The sequence below is a fragment of the Saccopteryx bilineata genome, chromosome 2 (genome assembly GCF_036850765.1).
Source record: "Saccopteryx bilineata isolate mSacBil1 chromosome 2, mSacBil1_pri_phased_curated, whole genome shotgun sequence".
Classification (NCBI taxonomy): domain Eukaryota; kingdom Metazoa; phylum Chordata; class Mammalia; order Chiroptera; family Emballonuridae; genus Saccopteryx; species Saccopteryx bilineata.
This window is the reverse complement of record NC_089491.1, coordinates 5,923,040-5,943,230: the sequence shown is the minus strand read 5'-3', so window position 1 is coordinate 5,943,230 and position 20,191 is coordinate 5,923,040. Positions and strand designations below refer to the sequence as shown.

The window sequence follows — 20,191 nt, the reverse complement described above, 5'->3', positions numbered from 1 at the left end:
CACCTTGCCCCCCCCAGGCGCCCTGGAGATCGGGCTGGCGCTCCCCATCCACGCGGGCCGCTACACCTGCGTGGCTCGGAACTCCGCAGGCGTGGCTCACAAGCATGTGGTCCTGACTGTGCAAGGTAGGGCCCCCAGGTCCATGAGCTCAGAGACCCGCAGCTCTGGGGGCCAGGGAGCTGGCAGAGCTCGAGGCAGGTGGGGCTGGGGAGGGAGGGGAGGCCCTCGGCACCAGCCAGCCAGATCCTCCTCTGATCTCACTCCCCGAGGGGACTCCGGGAGAAAATCAGCCCGCCTGTGTCTTCCATGCCAAAGCTTCCAGAACCTCCTGTTCTTTCTAAAGTCCTCTCTCTCCGGTGCTCAGAGCCCCTGGTTGGAGGGGCCCTGGTCTTCAGGGACCCTGTTCCTTTGCAGCCTCCCCTGTGGTGAAGCCATTGCCCAGCCTGGTTCGGGCCTTGGTGGAGGAGGAGGTGTTGTTGCCGTGCAAGGCCCTGGGCGTCCCCCGGCCGAGCATCACCTGGCAGAAGGAGGGACTCAGCATCTCCGGGGGTGAGTCTCCGCCGAGGCCACACCAGGGAGGAGGACGGAGTGGGACTGGGGTCCTCCTCCCTCCTTGGCGGCCTTGGGGGGTCTGCAGGCGGGCCAGACAGCCCTGCACCCTCCTCAGCTCCTGCCCACCTGCCTCTTCCACCACCCGGAGCCTCAGATTCTACCTGAGCACTCAGTGGCTGGGTTCGGAGGTCGGGACTGGGCTCTGGGTCCAGCATCTAGGCTCACTCTGTCCGCCACATCATCCTGTGACCACAGCCACCCTCCTGCCCTCCTCGGGGGGTCCTGAAGCCCCAGCCACCAGCCCCTGGTTTCCTCCCACCCAATCCAGGAGGGAGTACCCAGGTCCTACCCAGCGGACAGCTGCGGATTCTCCGCGCCAGCCCAGAGGATGCCGGGAACTACTTTTGTATCGCCCAAAACAGCGCAGGCAGCGCCGTGGGCAAAACTCGACTGGTGATACAAGGTGGGCTCAGGGAGGGGGCCGAGGTGGACCTGGCGAGCTAGGGGCTTTAAGCCTCCCGAGAGCCCGTCCCTTCTCTGCCAGGCTCTGAGCGTGGGTGGGGCACCCCTCTGTGTCTTCCCGCCTGACTTCAGATAATAACCCTAGTCCCCTCTGCCTCCCCAGCCCCTCATGGACGCTAATCTCGTCATCCTCGTTCATTCTGGCTTTCCTGTAGCAATAGCCATGTCTGTCCCTTCTGCGCAAACACACGATTGAACGTCTCCTTTCCTTAGTTTGGCCAATCCTTGTCTCTAAAGATAAAGATGTCCTGGGCCCCTAACCTACAAAGTACCCTGGCAGGTTCAGTGTAGGCCAGACCTGCTGTGACACCAGTGCCTGTCCAGCCGGTGACCTGCACTCTGCCCGCACATAACCCCTCCCGGAGGAGGAGAGTGCATGGGTTGTGTGGTCCTGGAGGCTTCCTGTCAGGCAGGGTCTGGGGCCATGTGGCGTCTGGTTAGGGAGGCCTCTATCTGGAAGCTTTTCGTCCTTGTGTGTTGTGAGTGTGTGTACGCACGTGTGTGTTTTTGCAGTGCGGTCACTTGTTACAGTTCTTTTCCAAACTCACGAGTCCCTCAGTTGTCCAGACCACGGGCGATGGTCTGTGACTGGGAGGTGGTGGTGAAGGGAAGGCTGACGGGTGTGCCAAGGGCCCTGGGGCAGGGGCAGCCACTCCAGCCCAGCCCTAGTACCCGAGTGTACCTTCCTGTCCCCACAGTCCCTCCCGTGATCGAGACTGCCCTCTCCGACCTGTCCACCCCCGAAGGCTCCCACGCCCTCTTGCCCTGCACCGCCCATGGCAGTCCCGAGCCGGACATCACCTGGGAGAAGGACGGCTGGCCTGTGTCTGGAGCTGAGGGCAAGTTTGCCGTCCAGCCGTCCGGGGAGCTGCTGGTGAAGTACTCGGAGGTGAGACCCCCGCCTGGAGCAGAGGGGTGGAGCCATGGTAACGAGGAGAGCAGCAAGCATCTGCTGAGCACCCCCGTTTGTCATGCTGTGTGTTGGGCACTCTGTGTGGTCTAATCCCAGGATCCTGGGAAAATAGGTGTTCTCACCCCTGAGTACAGATGAAGAAACCAAGGCCCCAAGTGTACCCATATTCCCAAGCTGAACCAAGATTTGAACCTGGACTTCCATGACTAGCTCACAGGGGAGGGCAGGAGCCCGGACTGGGACAGGGGTATGACAATGACACTGAGTCCCCAGACTGCAGCCTCGTGTTGTTATTGAGCTGAGCCAGGGCCGGGGGTGGGAACCCCGGAAACCCGACCCCCTTCCCCATCAGCACTGAGCAGATTCTGTAATTACAAAACGGGCTGCTCTCCAGACAGACGGATGCGAGGCTGCTCGGTGGGCACACCTGGAGGGGGTCAGGGCGCCTCAGACCCTGCCACACGGGGGCTGGGTAGTGCAGTGGTGAGTGCACCATCCCTGCTGGGAGTGCTCGGCGGAACTTTTCCTCTGGGAGAAGGGACTGAAAGTAGGAGCTTCCCCCGGGCCGGTGTGAGCACAGCTGAGCTGGTGCAGGGTGAGTTCTGAGCACGGGCCGTCCGTAGCACGTGCTGCTCGGTGAATAGAAACCATGACGATGGTGTGGTCGGCTCGGATTATGAGGACACGGAGCCAGAGGAAACTGGGGAGAAGTGCAGGGGAGGAGCTGTGCCGTTGGCTAGCTGTGTGCCCTTGGGCAACTCCCCTTGCCTCTCTGGGCTAGATGCTCTGTAGGAACCTGCAGGGCAGTGGGTCCCCAGGGGCGTTTTGGCCCTGCTGGGGGCGGGGGCAGTTCCTGGGCTGACCCTGCCCTCTGCTCGCAGAGCCAGGATGCCGGCACCTATACCTGCACAGCTGAGAACCCTGCGGGCCGTGCCCGCCGCCGTGTGCACCTCACCATCCTGGCGCTGCCCGTCTTTACCACCCTGCCTGGGGACCGCAGCCTGCGCCTCGGGGACAGGCTGTGGCTTCGTTGTGCGGCCCGGGGCAGCCCTACCCCCAGCATTGGCTGGACTGTTAACAACCGGCCAGTCACAGGTCGGGACCTGCTGCGGGGCTTGTGGACGGGACCCGGGACTCGGGGAGGTGGAGCAGGGCGAGCATGTGGTGCCCCAGCTGGTGGCGAGGAAGAGGGTGCTAGTCAGACAGGGCTGTGTGGGTTCTGGGCCTCCAGACTTCGTCCTGTGCAGGGCGGATGGGGCAAACCCATGTTTGGCCATATGTGACAGTCACATGTCAGACCTGGCAAGCAGCCAGCTGCAAAACGGACTCAACGCAGAGACCTCAGAGCCAGGAGAGGGGCCTGCAGCGCCCATTGTGGGCCCCTCAGCAAACCCCCTTCCCGGGCTCTGTCTCCCCGCCTGGGCCCCAGCCGATGTGCAGGGAGGCACAGGGGCTGCAGATACAAAGTAGGTGCTCAATAAATGTCTGCGGAAGTGTTGAGATGCAAGAGTCACTGCAAAACGATCTTCTCAGGCCCTCCTAAGCCCGCGAGAGGCTTTTCCCCACCACTTCCTGGGGAGAGAACTCGGGGTGAGGGGGCATTCAGCATCTCCGAGCCCTGCTTCTTCATCTTCACGTGGGGACCGCCGGGGTCCTGCGGCAGGCCCGTGTTAACAGGCCCCCGAAGACCTACCCTTGACCACCCACCCCGCTCCCAGTGTGGACCTGGCAGTGAGAAAAGACAGGTTCTGCCACCACCCCCTCTAAGACAGCCAGTGCCGCCCCGTCCAGGCGCCCCCCAGGGAGCAGGGCCACCTGTCTTCTGGCCGGGTGTTCAGGCCTGAGTTAAGTATTCAGGGCCGGGTCCCCTGACACCCTGGGCTCAGCGCCCCCTGAGACGTCACCCCTTGCTCTGCCACAGACGGGGTGTCCGAGCAGGACGGGGGCAGCACGCTGCAGAAGGTGGCCGTCACCAGAGAGGACGGCGGGACCTACGCCTGCTGGGCCGAGAACACAGTGGGCCGCGTGCAGGCGGCCAGCTTCGTTCACGTGAAGGGTAAGGCTCAAGCCACGTGGCTTTTCTCTGACACCTGCTGACCTCGGCCGATTGTTGTTTTTTATGAAAACCTACGAAGCTGGCCTTCTGACCTCTGAACTAGCAATTCTCCATTCTGGCTGTGCATTAGAACCCCCCGGAGCTTTATAAAATGCTGAGGCCAGGGGTCCACCCCGTCTCAGTAACAGCCTCCCTGGGGTGGGGCCCCAGCATCAGTATTGTTTTAATCTCTCCAGGCAACCTGGCTGCAGGTAAAGTAAGAGATCTGACCGATCAGCCTGCAGGATTTTCTCAGCTGGACAGTGCTGGTGTTAGAGGCAGGCATATGCGTTGTGTCCTGCTCCGCTGGGACCAGCACAGTAACCCTTGGTGACACCATGTGTTGTTTTGCTCAACTTCAGGATGGGTGACACGGGGTTTGATGGAAGGCGATGAGCAGCCCCAGACGCCAGGGCACGGCCCCAGCTGTAGGTGGATTGAACCTCAGGAAAACAGGAAGGGTAGAAACCGGTACAGCCATCCAAGAGTGGTGTCAGATTTGAGTGGACAACAGAGGTGTCCTAATGATCACGTGGTCCTTGTTTTCGAAGGTCCCCAGCAGGCACTCTGCAGTTGGGGTCATCTGTCCCCGAGAGCGGGTATATGACACTCGTTACAGTGCCTTCCATCCTGTACCTGTCTCAGACATCACTAGTCGATCACAGCACTATTCCCGCTCAGCTTCAGATCCTCCTGAGCGCAGTGTTCCTGGCAGCTGCTGCCAGTCGTTCCACTTGACCCACAGCGTGAAAGCTGTTTGCCGTCCCTGAGGCGTCGACTATAGACGGCCGTGCTGAGCCTGAAGGGAACGTCCTTTCTGACCCCTTGTCTGATGTCACTTTTGCAGAGGCCCCTGTCCTACAAGGGGAGGCCTTCTCCTACCTGGTGGAACCTGTGGGGGGCAGCATCCGACTGGACTGTGTGGTCCATGGAGACCCGGCGCCTGACATCCACTGGATCAAGGATGGCCTTCCACTGCGGGGCAGCCGTCTCCGGCACCGCCTGCAGAATGGCTCGCTGACCATCCGCAGGACAGAGGCGAGGAGGGGCCTGGCGCCTTGGGTGGGGATATCTGGGACAACCCTAGGCCTCTTCTGATTGCTCAGACGATTCTTTAGGTTGTCACCACCTCTACAGCCTGCATAGCACTTTCCTGCCCGTCACCAGAGTTCTCCCCCGGCTAAGAAGGGTGACCTGCAGCCGTGACTTCACTTCTCTGTGCCTCAATTACACTACCCATTCATGGGGCTAAGAATAGTGACCTCCAGCCAGTGACTTCACTTCTCTGTGCCTCAATTACACTACCCATCCATGGGGCTAATGATCATTTCTACCTCATAGGTTTACAGTCAGAAATCAGTGAACTCCTCTTCTGCATCCCAAGTCCCGGTGGTCATGCAGAAACTCACAATTCGCTCCTGTCAGGCCCGTCTTAGGGGCCCTCGATCTTGCCCATTTGGGAACTTTTCTCTAGGTTGTAATCAATAATGATAGGACTAGCTACTAACAGCGCAGTCGCAATAACATCAGCAGTAACAGCAGCTGCTATGACCTGGCATGACCTGTACTGTGAGCCAGGCACTTAGCGGCTATGATTTCATTTGATGCTACAACAATCCTAGCAGCTGTTATCCCCATTTCAGAGATGAGGAGATCAGTCTGACCCCCAAATCTACATCCTTACTGCATGTCAGGCTGCCCCCTGACACTCCCTTGGGAGTGGCTGCGGCGTATCGTCTTCTGGGCATGGACGGTGGCCTCGGGCTGTCCCCAGCTCCGTCTCATGGCAGCGCTGCCACTCGGAAGTGAATCCCCTCGCTGTCCACGGCCGCAGATAGCCCGTAAAAACAGCCCCCTCCTGCCGGGTTGGGGAGGTGCTGCCAGCCACCTCCCCTCCTGAGATTGGCAGTGCCCGTGGCCTGGTAACGCCCCGAGAAAGCCCACCGCTCAGACGCCTGTTGTCTAACTCAGGGCTCCCACACTTATCCCACCGTGGGGCGCTTTTCTGAAGGCATCCCTAACCGCACACCACGGAGCGATAATACTTCAGCGTTCATAGTTGGGAAGAGGAAGCTCTAGGTCATCTTTTTTTTTTTTTTTTTCAGAGACAGAGAGAGTCAGAGAGAGGGATAGATAGGGACAGACAGACAGGAACGGAGAGAGATGAGAAGCATCAATCATCAGTTTTTCGTTGCAACACCTTAGTTGTTCATTGATTGCTTTCTCATATGTGCTACATATGAGACTGTGGGGCTACAGCAGACCGAGTAACCCCTTGCTAGAGCCAGCGACCTTTGCTCAAACCAAATGAGCCCGCGCTCAAGCTGGCGACCTTGGGGTCTTGAACCTGGGTCCTCCGCATCCCAGTCCGATGCTCTATCCACTGCGCCACCGCCTGGTCAGGCTCTAGGTCATCTTTTGCAGCATGAGGCTTCACAGCAAGTCCGCGCTCTCAGTCAACACCCCCACACCCCAGGTTCCAGGTGTGAAAGGGGCTAGCTCCCCTCTGGATGTCTGTGGACAAGTAGGCACGGAGGCCGCTCTGATGCGTCACGTGAGGAGTCCGCCAGCACCCCCCACACACACACACACACACTGGTTTAGGCTCTAAGCTCCTTCCCGGTTAGATGGGTCTCACTGAGATGGGTTTCTGTGCCCAGCTGTCCCAAGCTGCTCCCTTCCCCCTCCTCTTCCTCTCCTGACCTTTGTCCCTCTGGTGTGCCCCCCCCCCCCCCCCGCAGATGGATGACATGGGCCAGTACCAGTGCCTGGCAGAGAATGAGATGGGCGCCGTGGAGAAGGTGGTGGTCCTCGTGCTGCAGAGTGAGTCTCCGCCTCCCGGTCCCCGGGCCCTCAGTGGGGACAGTGTGGAGTGGGCGCTCAGAGGCAGCTATGCTGAGCGGCTGGCCGGTGTGGCCCAGGCTCTCTGAGAAGAGTGGAGGGCAGAGACGCAGGGTTGGGGACTTAGAATGCTTTTACAAATCTTTATCCCGAGCACAGAGCACAGTCGAAGTCCCATGAAATGTTCCCCAGGGTAGAATGGGAGTCAGGATGGTCAGGGCTAGTGAACACTCGGGACCCAGCAGCCATGCCCAGGGAGACCATTTATTCAAAACCGACAAATTCAAGAAGCTGAGTGAAACCAAACAGGGTGAACTCAAAGAAGTCTGCACCCCTGGGGCCTCTGGAGGGGCATGACACCTTGACTTTTGCCCCGAGAAACAACTGATTTTGAACTTCTGGCCTCCAGAACTGTGTTTGAAGGCACCCAGTGGGTGGCCGCTTGTTACAGCAGCTCCCTACGGCGCACGTACCAGTTCCCACTCCCACCCACGCTGTGTGTGTGAGTTCCACCTGCCCACAGTCTCCCCGGCAGGGGCACTGTCCACCTCTCTCCCTGCGGTCATCCTGTAGGGCTGGAGTAGCACGTGGGCAGGGGTGGTCATCTTCCGGTTGAGAAAACTTGGCGTCATGGAGTGACGTGAGAATCGCCCGCCGGTGACAGAGCCAGCCCCTGCCCGTTTCAGGCGGCATCACGTAGAGGCAGTTCTGGAAGATGTCATCCTTTTATCAGATGCCACCTAGATGTGCTACCTGAGGTTAAGGAAATCACGACGGATCCCAACCACACAATACCACATAGCAGCTAAAAACAGATACTGGTACTCGATGACATATCTGTCCTGGAGAGAAAGAAAGGAAGGAAAAAGAAAGAAAAAGCAGAAAGAAAGAAAGAAAGAAAGAAAGAAAGAAAGAAAGAAAGAAAGAAAGAAAGAAAGAAAGAAAGAAAGAGAAGGAAAGAAAGAAAGAAAAAGAAAGGGAGGGAGGAAGGAAAGAAGGAAGGAGGAGAAGGAAGGGAGGGATGAAGGGAGGGAAGGAAAGAAGGAAGGAGGGGAAGGAAGGGAGGGATGGAGGGAGGGAAGGAAAGAAAGAAGGAGGGGAAGGAAGGGAGGGATGGGGAAGGGAGGGAGGAAGGAAGGAAGGGAAGGGAAGGAAAGAAGAAAGGAAGGAAGGAAGGAAGGAAGGAAAGGGAGGGAGGGAGGGAGGGAGGGAGGGGGGAGAGGGGGAGGGAGGGCAGGAAGGAAGCCAAGCCAGCAGGCAGGCCTATGTACTGTCACATTCTCACTGGAAACAGTATCCAGAAGGAAACACAGGGATAGTAACTGTCTGGATCATATGTGATTTTTGTCCTTTCTGCCTCTGTGTTTTCTATTCTGTCAAAATGAACATACGCTATTTAAATATATGAAAGTAATTAAGTGTTCCTAAAAACTGCCCCGGGCCTCCCACAGGTGCCCCGGTGTTCCAGGTGGAGCCCCAGGATGTGACAGTGAGATCCGGGGATGATGTGACCCTGCGGTGCCAGGCCACCGGAGAGCCGGTGCCCATGGTGGAGTGGCTGCGGGCGGGCCAGCCCTTGCGGGCCGGCCGGTGGCTCCGGAACCTGCCGGACGGGAGCCTGTGGCTGGGGCGAGTGGAGAAGAGGGACTCCGGTGCCTACGAGTGTGTCGCTCACAACCTCCTCGGCTCCGCCACCGCCCGGGCCTTCCTGGATGTGCAAGGTACCAAGTGCCTCTTCCTAGACCGGGGGCAGAGGTGGACCTCCTGCAGAGTATGGGTTTGGGTGTTGTTTGTAGGGGACCTGACCCACTGCCCTGCTAGCATCCCTGACTCCTCTCCTGGCTGAGAGTCACCAACTTTGAATGAACCAGTAGGAGGGCCTTGCGGTTCATCTTATCTGCCTTGCCCTGTACAGTTGGGGAAAGTGAGGCTCTGAGAGGCTTCGTGGTTGCAGATCATGTTGGACAGGGGACTCGGGCTCTTCCAGCTCACCTGGCATAGAGATCTGTGTCCTCTCTTGGGATGCATCACAGCCCTGTGAAGCAGGCAGAGTAAAGCAAGGGCCTCCCTGGGGTTGCTGTGTAAAGTCTGCGCGTCGGTGCCCGTCCTGAGCCCTGCCTGGCTCTGGCGGGTGCTCAGACGCCCCTGCTGTCCGCTGTGCCACTGACCCCTTTGGTCTCGACTCTTCCCCAACCAGCGCCCTTCTCCCTTGGGTCAGGCCAAACTTTAAAATGGACAAAACAACTATCCTGAGAAACCAGACTAACTAATGGAATGTCACTGGATATTATTTCTGTAAATACTCTACCTCGTGGCTTTGTATCTCTGTCCCTGTCCGCGGCAGACATCACTAATCTATCACTGCACATGATGTCAGATTCCTGCTCCACAGAACCCTTTTCCAGGCAGGACCCCAGGACTAACTGGAACTATGATTCAACACTTTGCCACTTGAAACCCCAGTTGACACCCCCTGCCAAGTGGGAGCCTCTTTGGACACTCCTCTCCTCTCCTGTAGGCAGGGTTGGCACACCAGCACATGCAGCTCTGAAAATCCCGGTTCTCCGGCACCCAGCCACAGAGGGGGCACCTTCAGGCCTGAGCAGACCAACCCTCGCTCCATTTCAGAGCTTGGTCCCCATTCTTATGCTCTCCTGTTGAAAAGCCCCCAACCCAAATCACATGGTTGCTACACTAGTTTCCGGTGGTGGCCATAACAGAGGACCACAGACTGGGGGCTCAAACAACAGAAACTTACCGTCTCCTAGTTCTGGAGGATAAAAATCTAAGATCAAGGTGTCAGCCAGGCCGGTTCCTTCTGAGGGCTCTGACCGAAACCCTACTGCATGCTTCTGCCCTGGCTTCTGGTGGTTGGCTGGCTATGTCCAGCATTCGTGGTTCTCCTTGGCTTGTAGAAGCACCCCCCCATCTCTGCCTCCATGTTCACACGGCTTTCTCCCTGGGTGCATGTGTGTGTCCTAACCTCCCCCTTTCATAAGGTCGCCACTCAGGTTAGGGCTCACTCCAATGACCCCATTTTAATTAACGTGGTTACCTCTGTACAGACCCAATCTTCAAGTATGGTCACATTCTGGGGTATTAGGACTTCAACATATCATTTTAGGGGGACACAATTCAACCCATAATGGAGCCTCCTAATGGAGCCAATTACTTTTTACTCCATATATGTTAATTGTAGGAAAGCCAGGTAATTTAGAAAAACCTGTGAAGAAAAAGTAATGGTCAATGATCTCTCATAATTCGATGGCCAGGGATAACATTGGCAATTATTATCGAAGGTGTATCTCTCCACACTTTTCTGTGAACATAAAGAGTGTAAAAAACTGCTATTGTTACTCTATTTCAGGCCGCATCCCATGACAGTAAACCTGGTCCACATCTTCTTGAATGGATTAATATCATTCCATAAGGACAGTCTTTAAACTTAATTGCTGTTGGCGACAGGTTAATAGGTGTTTTAAATCCCAGTTTCCCCTCTAAAAACCACACTGTGGTGCACATCCCGTGTGCCGGCCCGAATATTTCTACAGGGTCAATTTCTTAAGAGGCGTTGCCGGATAAAAGGTATTCAAAGGTCTTGAGGTCCCCTAACTAAGGGCTTGTCTTTTCTCCCTCCTTTCCCGTCTCTCTTGGGGGGGGGCATCCTACCCTTGTGGGAAAGAAGAGGCTGCTGGGTCACCTCGTGTCTGAGAAAGTTGACGGTGGCTTGTCATTCCTGGCCTCCAACTCCCTGTCCCTTTGAAAGTGCCAGGGGGCCACACCACTGCATTCTTACCTGCAGCTCCCAATTCCTTCCTCATCCCTCTATGGCAAGGGCAAGGGTGGGTTCGTGACCTTTCCTGTCCCTCCTGTAACCCCTCGAGCGGCAGATACTGACGAGGCATCCCAGATGTATACCACAGCTCATCAAACCGCAGCAGCAGGCAGCAGGACACGACGCTGCTTCCTGGAACCCATGATTAACCAGCCCCCGAATTGACCCATCTAGGGTTCTAGCCGTTCTGTTTTATGTTATTTTATTTTATTAAATTTTTTTTTTTTTGACAAATCATGGGCAATTTGTTGCTAATTGCCCCTGAGAGCTGGTGAGCGCAGAGGCAGGCTAGCTTCTGTCTCTCATCCCCTGGAATGCCATCTGTCCAAAGGAGACAGCTGGCCCATTAGCCAGAGGAAGCGCCTTCCGTGCCCACGCCATCCATCTGATTAGTGCCCACGAACGTCTGCTTGCAGACAGCCTGGCAGCTCCTCCGAACCCAGCCCGCCCCAGCCAGGCCAACCGCAGGGCAGCTGGAGCCAGGGCCACTCACTGTTGGAATGGGGGACACTCAGGTGGTGGCCACCAGCCCCTGGCTTGGTGCCCTGCCCCTCAGCCCCGGCTCCTCCAGCATGCCAGCTCCCATCATCGTGGGCTTCCTGGTACCTTAAACCCCAACAGGCTTTGGGTGCAACTTTGGTCCCACCCTGTCATTTGATAGATAAGCCAGCTTAAGTGTGGTTTGAGGGCCTCACTAGCCCACGTTCCCAGGAAGGTGATGGTGGCAGAGCCAGAATTAGGAGCTGATACCACCACCCCTTAGCTGGGTGCCTGTGGACAGGTTACTTCACCTCTCTGAGCCTCATGATTACTCCTTTGGTAAATGGGTCACAGTCTCTGCTTGTGCTGAGGGCCCGGAAGTGGAGTGTCACTGTTGTTCTCTTCCTTCCTCCCAGGGGACCCCCAGGGGGGCCGGGGCAGCATGGTCGGGGTGATCAATGGCCAGAAGTTCGGCGTGGCCACCCTCAACACCACTGTGCAACAGGAGGCACGCTCTGGGGTCACCACCTTCCGGAGCAGCATCGGTCACATCCCTGAGAGCGTGGGTAAGTGGGCGCCCACCAGCTCAGGCCAGTGCCAAGAGGAAGCCGAGCCGGTGTTCCGAGGCTGCTCTGGGCCTGACTCCCAGAGGAAACCTGACCACCTCCTAGAGCTGAGTCCAAGCCAACGTGGATTTAGGAGCGGCCACTTCCTCCGCCCCATACACCCCCGAATAAAATGACCGCGGGCCTGAAAGCAGGCCAAGAGCATGTGAAACAATCAGGCTGGGAGAACACGGGTCTGCTCACGAACTTGAAACCACTGGTTGCTGAATGAAGCATTTCTCCACCGTTAAAGCAAGAGCTGGTAGAAAAGTCAAGGTGTCCCCAGTAACGATGACGAGGTTCGGGCAGGAGGGGACAGGAAGGGAGACCCTGACACCTCACCGTTCCCAGGACACCCTGCGTCCCCTCGTGGGGGTCCAGAGCAGGAGAAAGCAGGGCTGACAGGGTCTTTGCTGGAAGCAGCTCCTCTGAGGCTGCTCTTGACAACAGATCTGTCTGAACAGGGCGGGGACTCTGGCCGGGGGTCACTCGGAGCTGGCTGGCTGTCAGCAGAGAGTGAACAAAGCGAGACATGGCCCGGACACGGCTGTTCTTCCAGCTGCCGTGGGCTAGGTGGGCCAGGCTGTGTCTAGTGGAAACAGAGGCACAGAGGGGTGGAGAAGTTTCGGCCCCCGCTCGCAGGGCTCTCATGAGCATCCAGCCTGCAGCATCTCTTCTGAGAGCCCACAGCGGAGCGCAGAAGCGCCCCTGGCAGGACCCCCGCGCATGGTCTCCCCCCTTGCCTAGTCTGAGGCCCTCCCTGTCCCACGAGGAGAGCTGGGCATCATGGCAAGGCCTGATGCCTACTAGTCCCCCCCAAGTCCAAGGTGCCCGCTGGGGTGCCAGGAAGCTGCACGTACTGCTCCTGGAAGTCCTAGCGCGGAAGTCCCAGGCTGCTTGAAAGTCCGTGTCCAGGGCAGTTTGGGGCTCTTTTCCCAAAGTCAGTGGTTTAGAACAGCCCTTCCTCTCCCAGGTTTTTCTGGAAAGTTGTCTGCAAAGTGGTAGACTTGTTTGGTTTTCAACTTGGTCCAGCACCTACATAGTGGCGTTCTGTGTGGTCCCAGGCTCTGTGGTGACCTCGTGGTCCTTGGTGGTTGTGGAGTTGAGTTGAATATCAACATATTACACGCGCCTCTTTGTTTAAACATGTTTTCCTCATTTCACAACTCATCCAAGAAGTAGTTATTGGGCCTTTGCCACTTGGTTCTGAGCCAGTAACTGGTCCAAGTAATCTTGGGGCTGAGCTCTCATAGGGGTAATAGGGAGCCACAGAGTAATAGGGAGCAGAAGAGTAGCTGCCCTCAGCCTCCAGCCCTCACCTGGCCTCTGCATCCCGCCCCATCCAGGGCCTCTGATGCGGGTGCTTGTGGTCACCATTGCCCCCATCTACTGGGCACTGGCCGGAGAGAGTGGAGACGTCATGAACGGCCATTCCTTGACTGGTGGCAGCTTCCGGCAGGAGTCACACGTGGAGTTTTCCACAGGTGAGTGGGGGCTCCCCCAACGTGGGCCAGGTGAGGCTGGGGCCTGAGCCCAGGGCCTCTTCCCCATGGTGACTCCAGGCTGGGCGGGGATGCATTGTAGGGGAGTTGCTCACAATGACCCAGGTGGCCCACGGCCTGGATCCCAGCGGCCTCCTGCTCCTCGACGTGGTGGTCCGTGGCGTCATCCCCGAGAGCCTAGCTGATGCGGATCTTCAAGTGCAGGTGTGGGGCGAGCCCTGGGGGGCCCAGGTGGGGTGGGCAGGAGACAAGGGATGTCCTCTCTGCAGCCTTCCTGGCACCCCAGCGGGCACCTTGGACTTGGGGGGAACTAGTAGGAAGATACTCTGAGCCCAGCCTCTCAGCCTCAGGGGCCGTTCTCCCGGGTCCATAAACCTGCGATGGCCCAGGCTGCCCACCTGGTTGGAGGAATCGCTGAGGGGCGTCCAGGCTGCTTGGAAGTCACAGGTCCAGATGTTCTTACCCTCCCCTTCCCCTCCCCCTCCCCACGCTAGGACTTCCAGGAGCAGTACGTGCAGACGGGGCCCGGCCGGCTCTTTGTGGGCTCCACACAGCGCTTTCTGCAGAACAGCCTCCCGCTGTCCCTGCGCTGCAACCACAGCGTCCAGTACGACGCGGCCCGGGGCCCGCAGCCCCAGCTGGTGCAGCACCTGCAGGCCTCGGCCGTCAGCTCGGCCTTCGACCCGGAGGCTGAGGCCCTGCACTTCCAGCTCACCACGGCCCTGCACGCTGGTGAGGGCCCCGTCCTGTCCCCACCGCCCACTGCCCCAGCCCAGAGCTGTGCACAGCCCCAAATGCACCTGGCTGAAGGCCCAAGTGACAGCCCACTCCTGTACCCACTGGAGACTCGGGACTGAGACGGTTCACCTCCTTGATCCCATCCCACCCACCAATCCACCTAGCCGTCCATCTGTCCATCCATCAATCCATCTACCCACCCAACCACTCATCTATCCATCCATCCATCCACCCATCCATCCATCCATTTATCCACCTACCCAACCACCCACCCATTCACCCTTCTATCCATCCTCCCATACATCCATCCATCCATCCACCCATCCACCCACCCATCCATCCATCCATTCATCCATTTATCTACCTACCCAACCACCCATCCACCCACCCATCCATCCATCCATCCACCCATCCACCTACCCATCCACCCATCCATCCATCCATCCATCCATCCATCCATCCATCCATCCATTCATCCATTTATCCACCTACCCAACCACCCATCCACCCACCCATCCACCCACCCATCCATCCATCCATCCACCCATCCACCCACCCATCCACCCATCCATCCATCCATTTATCCACCTACGCAACCACCCATCCACCCATCCATCCATCCATCCATCCATCCATCCATCCATCCATCCATTTATCCACCTACGCAACCACCCATCCACCCACCCATCCATCCATCCATCCATCCATTTATCCACCTACCCAACCACCCACCCATCCACCCATCCACCCACCCACCCATCCATCCATCCATCCATTTATCCACCTACCCACCCACCCACCCACAGCCCAGCATGGACACAGCTCTCAGGCCACGCCTGTTCAAGCCCTCCAGAGCTTCCCCCAGGCCCCAAGGGGAAGGTCCAAGCCACCCCCAGGCTGATGTTCAAGACTTGAGTCACCCTTTTCTCCAGGGTGCCTGCACCAGAGGCCCCACCTAGGGGGCTGGAAGCCACTCATGGAACCCCTGAAGACCTACATGGAACATGCCATGTATTCTTAACCAATGGAAGCTAAAAATATACCTGTTACTATGATTTGAGGTCCTAACATGTTTTTAATCTTGAACATGGGACAGTGGTAAGAGCACAGCTTTGAGATCAGGCAGACCCTGGCCAAACCCAGCTTCCCCACTTCTCAGCTGTGAGACCCTGGGGGCAGAGCCCTGGCACACTCTGAGCCTCTGGGCGCCCACCTGTGAAATGGGCGTGACATTGCCTGCCTCGCAGGGTGTCGGGAGTGGAGGTGCAGTCTCTGAAACACTCACCTGGCGCTCAGTGGCTGCTTTATCAAGGAGGCCATCCTTATGATCACCCAGTCTGGCCTCCTTCCGTCCATGGAACACAATCTGTCCCCACCCTGCCTTGGGCTCACGGACCCGGTCAGGTGCTCACTTACCCCAGCCAGTGGCCGGTCCTCTCCTGTCCTGTGGATGGTCAGCGGCAGTTTTGCATGTGGGGGTCCCCTGCATTGTGCTTCGGGATTTCTGTGTCGGCCGGCCAGTCTGGTTGGCCCACCGTGAGCCCCTCATGACTCCACCCACAGTCAAGGCCTTGGACAGCCCTGGGCTGCGGATGGGCACACTGACTCTCTGGGCTCCACCCTGGCTCAGGACAGGGGCTGAGCACTTGGCTGAGGGAGTCTCGGCCTGGCCAGGCTGGTGGGAGGGAGCGACAAGCCTGGGCTACGGCCAGGGCTGCTCTCTGTCCCTGGTGTCCTGCGTCCTTAGGGCCTGTCCGCTTTGCCTTGCAGATGAGAACGAAGTTGGCTGCCCAGAGGGCTTTGAGCTGGACACCCAGGGCGAGTTTTGCGTGGGTAAGCATCCTGTCCCGCCCTGGCATGGATGAGGGAGGCCCCCCAGCCTGGGGGGGGGGGACAAGCTGTCCAGACAGCTGCCAGGAGGCAGGGCCTGCGAGCCCAGACCAGCAGCTGCCCCCACCCCCAGACAGGGACGAGTGCTCCGGTGGCCCCGGCCCCTGCTCCCACTCCTGCCACAACGCCCCCGGCCGCTTCTCCTGTTCCTGCCCACCTGGCTTCGCGCTGGCCAGGGATGATAGGACCTGCAGAGGTGAGGGGCCTCGCCGGAGAGGCTCTGCCTGGGCCTGGCCCGGGTGCGTGCGGGGGTCCTGGGGCTGCCCAGGGCGTGGTCTGTCCCGAGGGCACTGGACTCCAGCCTGGGGCTTCCAGTGCCCTGTTCCCACGGGCACTTCCTGCTATGAGGGCCACAGATGGGAAAGGCTCGAGGACGGGAGCGGTGGGGAGCCCCAAAGACATGCACGTGGCCACCCTGCACTCACGGCGCTCCTACCCGCCGAGCCTGGAGCAGCGTCACAAGTGTCCCCTGCACGCAGCCGTCATCTCCAGTCACCTTCACCCCTGGGGCTCCGGGTCCGGGCACAAGCCTCGGTGGGGAGGCTGGGCCCGCGTCAGGGCAGCGAGGGACGGCCAGGAGCACACGTCATGTGGCCCCGTCCCTGTCCACTTGCAGATGTGGATGAATGCGCGTGGGACACCAACCTCTGCCCAGAGGGACAGCACTGCATGAACCTGCCGGGGTCCTACCGCTGCCTCCCGGACTGTGGGCCTGGCTTCCGGGTGGCCGCGGACGGGGCCGGTTGTGAAGGTGCCAGGGACGTGGCGTGGGTTGTCCAGGATTCAGCGGAGGGGGTGCCGCGTGTCACTGGGATGCTGGGCCCGCGGGGAAACGGGCACTCTCCTGGTGGAAGGGGCCCAGTGAGGCCAAGGAGGGGGCCTGAGCCCACCTGGGGGCTGCGTCTGGCACAGGTCTTCGTTCTGGGCCTTTGGCTTGTGATGTCCAGGGGAGGGGGACCAGGTCAGGGGTGGCAAGCGTGCTGCAGCTGCTGCCACCTTCCCCGGCTCCCCTCCGGATCATGGCCCAGCCTAGGAATGGTCTCTGGCTCCGCCGTCCCACGGCTCCTCCGGTGACCACCGTGCGGCAGTTGCCACTGCCTGTGAGAGGAAGCCCAGGTGCCACCCGGCTGGGTGACCTCTCGGGTCCTTCCTACCCCAGCGTTCTAGCGTTTCACGATTGCGGGTCCTCCTGGCTCCTCCAAGAGAGTCCGTCCATGGAGGAGAAAAGCATGGTGGCCCTTGCACTCAGAAGAGGAGTCGTTTTACTTTGGTGGCCGCAGAGTCTCAGGGTGCCCTGGCTACGTGTTGGGTGCTCCGCCTCCTGTCTCCCTTCCACCCTTCCTTCCTTCCGTCTTTCTTTCCTCCCTCCCTCTCACCCTCCCTCTCTTCCCTCCCTTCCCTTCCTAACCATGCACTGGGCTCCTCAGCCCTTCACACACACGATCCAGTTTTCTGACCGTGGCCCCATGGAGGGGTCTGGTCCCAACCTTTCTTTACAGATGAGAAAACTGAGGCCACGCAGTTGGAGAGGGGACGGGATGAGGGCCAGATGTGGAGAGGCATAGGCATGGTATGTCCCTGGGAGCAGGGCTCGGGGCTCAGCCACACCCCTGCCTCCCCAGATGTGGACGAGTGTCTGGAGCAGTTGGACGAGTGTCACTACAATCAGATCTGTGAGAACACCCCAGGCGGGCACCGCTGCGGCTGCCCCAGGGGGTACCGGTTCCACGGCCCGGGACTGCCCTGCCTAGGTATGGGGACACCCACCCCCTCGTTGGGACCCTGGTCAGCACCACAGGGCTCACAGGCAGAGAGGGTTTATGACAAGTGTGATCTTCAGGGAATACCCAAACGCAACTAGCGCGGTCTGGGCACCCCCCACATGCCTGCGCCCCTGCTCTGCCTGCTGTATCGCCCCCCAACTCCACTCCCACCCTGCAAGGTCACCGTCCCAGGAAGCCCAAGGAGGGGAGGACAGAGGGAAGTGGGTGGGTCTCAGAGGAGCTCAGGAGGTCCGATGGGTCTTGCTAGGACCTGAAGGAGGGGGCTGGGGGAGAGGTGGAGTCTGGGCTTCTGCTCCGAGCTGGGGGAGCTTGAGGCCTCTGAGCAGTGGAGGCTGGAGTGGGAGAGGGGGCCGGGAGGGGAGGGGAGGGGAGGGAGGGCTGGGAGACCGGCCGGCGTGCAGCAGGAGAGGCGGCTGGATTCTGGGGAAGGCCAGGCTGCTGGCGGCAGCGCACCCTGAGCCTCCTCGGCCCCGCCTGGCCTGCTCCTTCCAGACATCAACGAGTGTCTGCAGCTGCCCAGGACCTGTGCCTATCAGTGCTACAACCTCCAGGGTGGCTACCGCTGCCTGTGCCCGCTGGGCCACACCCTTCTCCGCGATGGCAAGACCTGCGCCCTGCTGGAGCGGAGGGCACAGAATGTGACCACTGTCGGCCACCTGGGTTCCCGGACCCCCTGGCTGCGGCCCCGTGCCCCCCTTCCCAGTGGCTCCTACCTCGCCAGGGTCTCCCTCCGGCTGGGCCCCAGGGCCCTGAGCAGCACGGGCCAGGCCTGGTGCCCCCCAGGCTTCGTCCGGCAGAATGGCGTCTGCACGGGTAAGGCCACCCTCCAGCCACCCCAGCAGGGCCACAGCGGCCTGCGTGGTCTCGGGCTCCTAGGCTAGGCGAGTGGGTGCCACGCCCCGCGCTCAGAGACCAGGGGACTGACAGGCAGGCGGGATGGGTGTCGCTTCTTTGCTACTAGGTGTCTCGGAGCCCTGGCTGTGCTAATGAGCAGCGGCTTCCAAGAGGTGGGGCTGGAGTGTTTTCTAAACCGTTTAAATTCGGATGCTTTGCCCCGTGTCCCAGGACCCCACCTGCGCCCAGGAGCCCACTTGGGGAAACAGTGCTCTGGCCGCACACCGGTGGCGCAGCGGGGAGGGAGGGTCTCAGGAGCGAGGGAGTGGGCTCCAGGTTGACAGGAGAAGGTGGACGGAGACCCGTGGGGACCTGTGGTCAGCACGCTGGCTGCAGACGTGACGTGAAGGGGCGGCGGCCGCGATGGCGGCTGTGCTTCCGTGTCCCCGCCTGGACAGCGGGCCCTGTCCTGGAGTGGGGCCTCCCCCGAGGCCTTGGCAAACACGGGGTGGACAGGACGGAGCTCCCCACTCGCGCAGAGGCCCACTGAGCCCTGCGCCGTCCCAGCACTGAGTCCAGGGTTGGGGGGCAGGGCGGGGAGAAGAGGGGGGCCGCCTAAGCCAGGGACTTCCTTGGCTGCCCTGAGCCCCGCGGGCAGGCGTGTGGCCACTTGTGTGTCCGTGACTCAGCATGTATCTCTGCCTTCATCACCACCCCTCCCCCCACCAATGTCCGGCCAGACCTGGATGAGTGCCGGACGAGGAACCTGTGCCAGCATGCCTGCCAGAACACCGAGGGCAGCTACCAGTGCCTCTGCCCCGACGGCTACCGCCTCCTCCCCAGTGGGAAGAACTGCCAGGGTGAGCGGCCGCGCAGGCGCCAGAAGGGCCAGGACAGGGCTTTGTGGGCAGGCGCGTCCCTCAGCAGCCCGCTCCCTCCGGCCCCTTATGGGCCATCTCATGTGAGGGAGGGGCAGGAGACGAGCTCAGAGGGGTTGAGGGACCACCCAAGTGCCCATAGCCAGGCCGGGCCCACCACTTTCCAAGCAGGAGCTAAGAGATGGCATGGGCAGGCTCCTGTGTGTCTGCCAGCTCTGCTGTGTGTCTCCGGGCAACACACTTCGCCCCTCGGAGCCTCAGCCTCGTGGTGAAATGGGGCTGATACAGTCCCATTTCTCCCCTGAATGCCTGGATGAGACATGTGGGAGGCGGGCACAGAGCCAGCGCTCACAGCAGGACAGCTGCTGCCTGCAGTGTTGGTGAAGTGCTCTAACTCACAAGCCGGCCACTCCCCCTCCCGTGCTCCGGTGGGGCGGCCATGCTGCCTCCCCTGCTGGACCTCGAGGATCCTGCCAGCCTGGCCTGTCTCCATCCCTCGCTCTGCCATGTGGGTCAGCGAATGTCCTCTGAGAAGGGTGGGGTGTCCACCAGGGCAGACAAGGACCAGGACACTGCCCGTGGGCAGTGGGCACTCGGGGTTGGAGGGGAGCCCTCTTCTCTCCCTGGCTCTCCAACCCGGCTCTCGGCTCCAAGGCCGTCAGGGTGTCCACCAGCATGTCCCGAGGAGATGGGGGTGCTAGGGGCCTGCTGGCTGGACTGTC

General features: G+C 59.9%; 1 protein-coding gene across 2 annotated transcripts in view; it reads left to right on the top strand.

Moving 5' to 3' along the window:
* HMCN2 (hemicentin 2) overlaps positions 1 to 20,191 on the top strand; it is a 142,173-nt gene that overhangs the window by 119,807 nt on the left and 2,175 nt on the right. For both annotated transcript variants that reach the window (XM_066255946.1, XM_066255945.1), the window contains exons 78-96: positions 18 to 125; positions 415 to 549; positions 881 to 1,015; positions 1,773 to 1,963; positions 2,869 to 3,082; positions 3,909 to 4,043; positions 4,930 to 5,120; positions 6,824 to 6,905; positions 8,375 to 8,644; positions 11,655 to 11,804; positions 13,190 to 13,327; positions 13,428 to 13,549; positions 13,840 to 14,077; positions 15,854 to 15,916; positions 16,047 to 16,169; positions 16,590 to 16,724; positions 17,596 to 17,724; positions 18,250 to 18,570; positions 19,332 to 19,451. In XM_066255946.1, the coding sequence (XP_066112043.1) occupies positions 18 to 125; positions 415 to 549; positions 881 to 1,015; positions 1,773 to 1,963; positions 2,869 to 3,082; positions 3,909 to 4,043; positions 4,930 to 5,120; positions 6,824 to 6,905; positions 8,375 to 8,644; positions 11,655 to 11,804; positions 13,190 to 13,327; positions 13,428 to 13,549; positions 13,840 to 14,077; positions 15,854 to 15,916; positions 16,047 to 16,169; positions 16,590 to 16,724; positions 17,596 to 17,724; positions 18,250 to 18,570; positions 19,332 to 19,451 (3,000 nt within the window). The remainder of the gene's footprint in view (positions 1 to 17; positions 126 to 414; positions 550 to 880; positions 1,016 to 1,772; positions 1,964 to 2,868; positions 3,083 to 3,908; positions 4,044 to 4,929; positions 5,121 to 6,823; positions 6,906 to 8,374; positions 8,645 to 11,654; positions 11,805 to 13,189; positions 13,328 to 13,427; positions 13,550 to 13,839; positions 14,078 to 15,853; positions 15,917 to 16,046; positions 16,170 to 16,589; positions 16,725 to 17,595; positions 17,725 to 18,249; positions 18,571 to 19,331; positions 19,452 to 20,191) is intronic.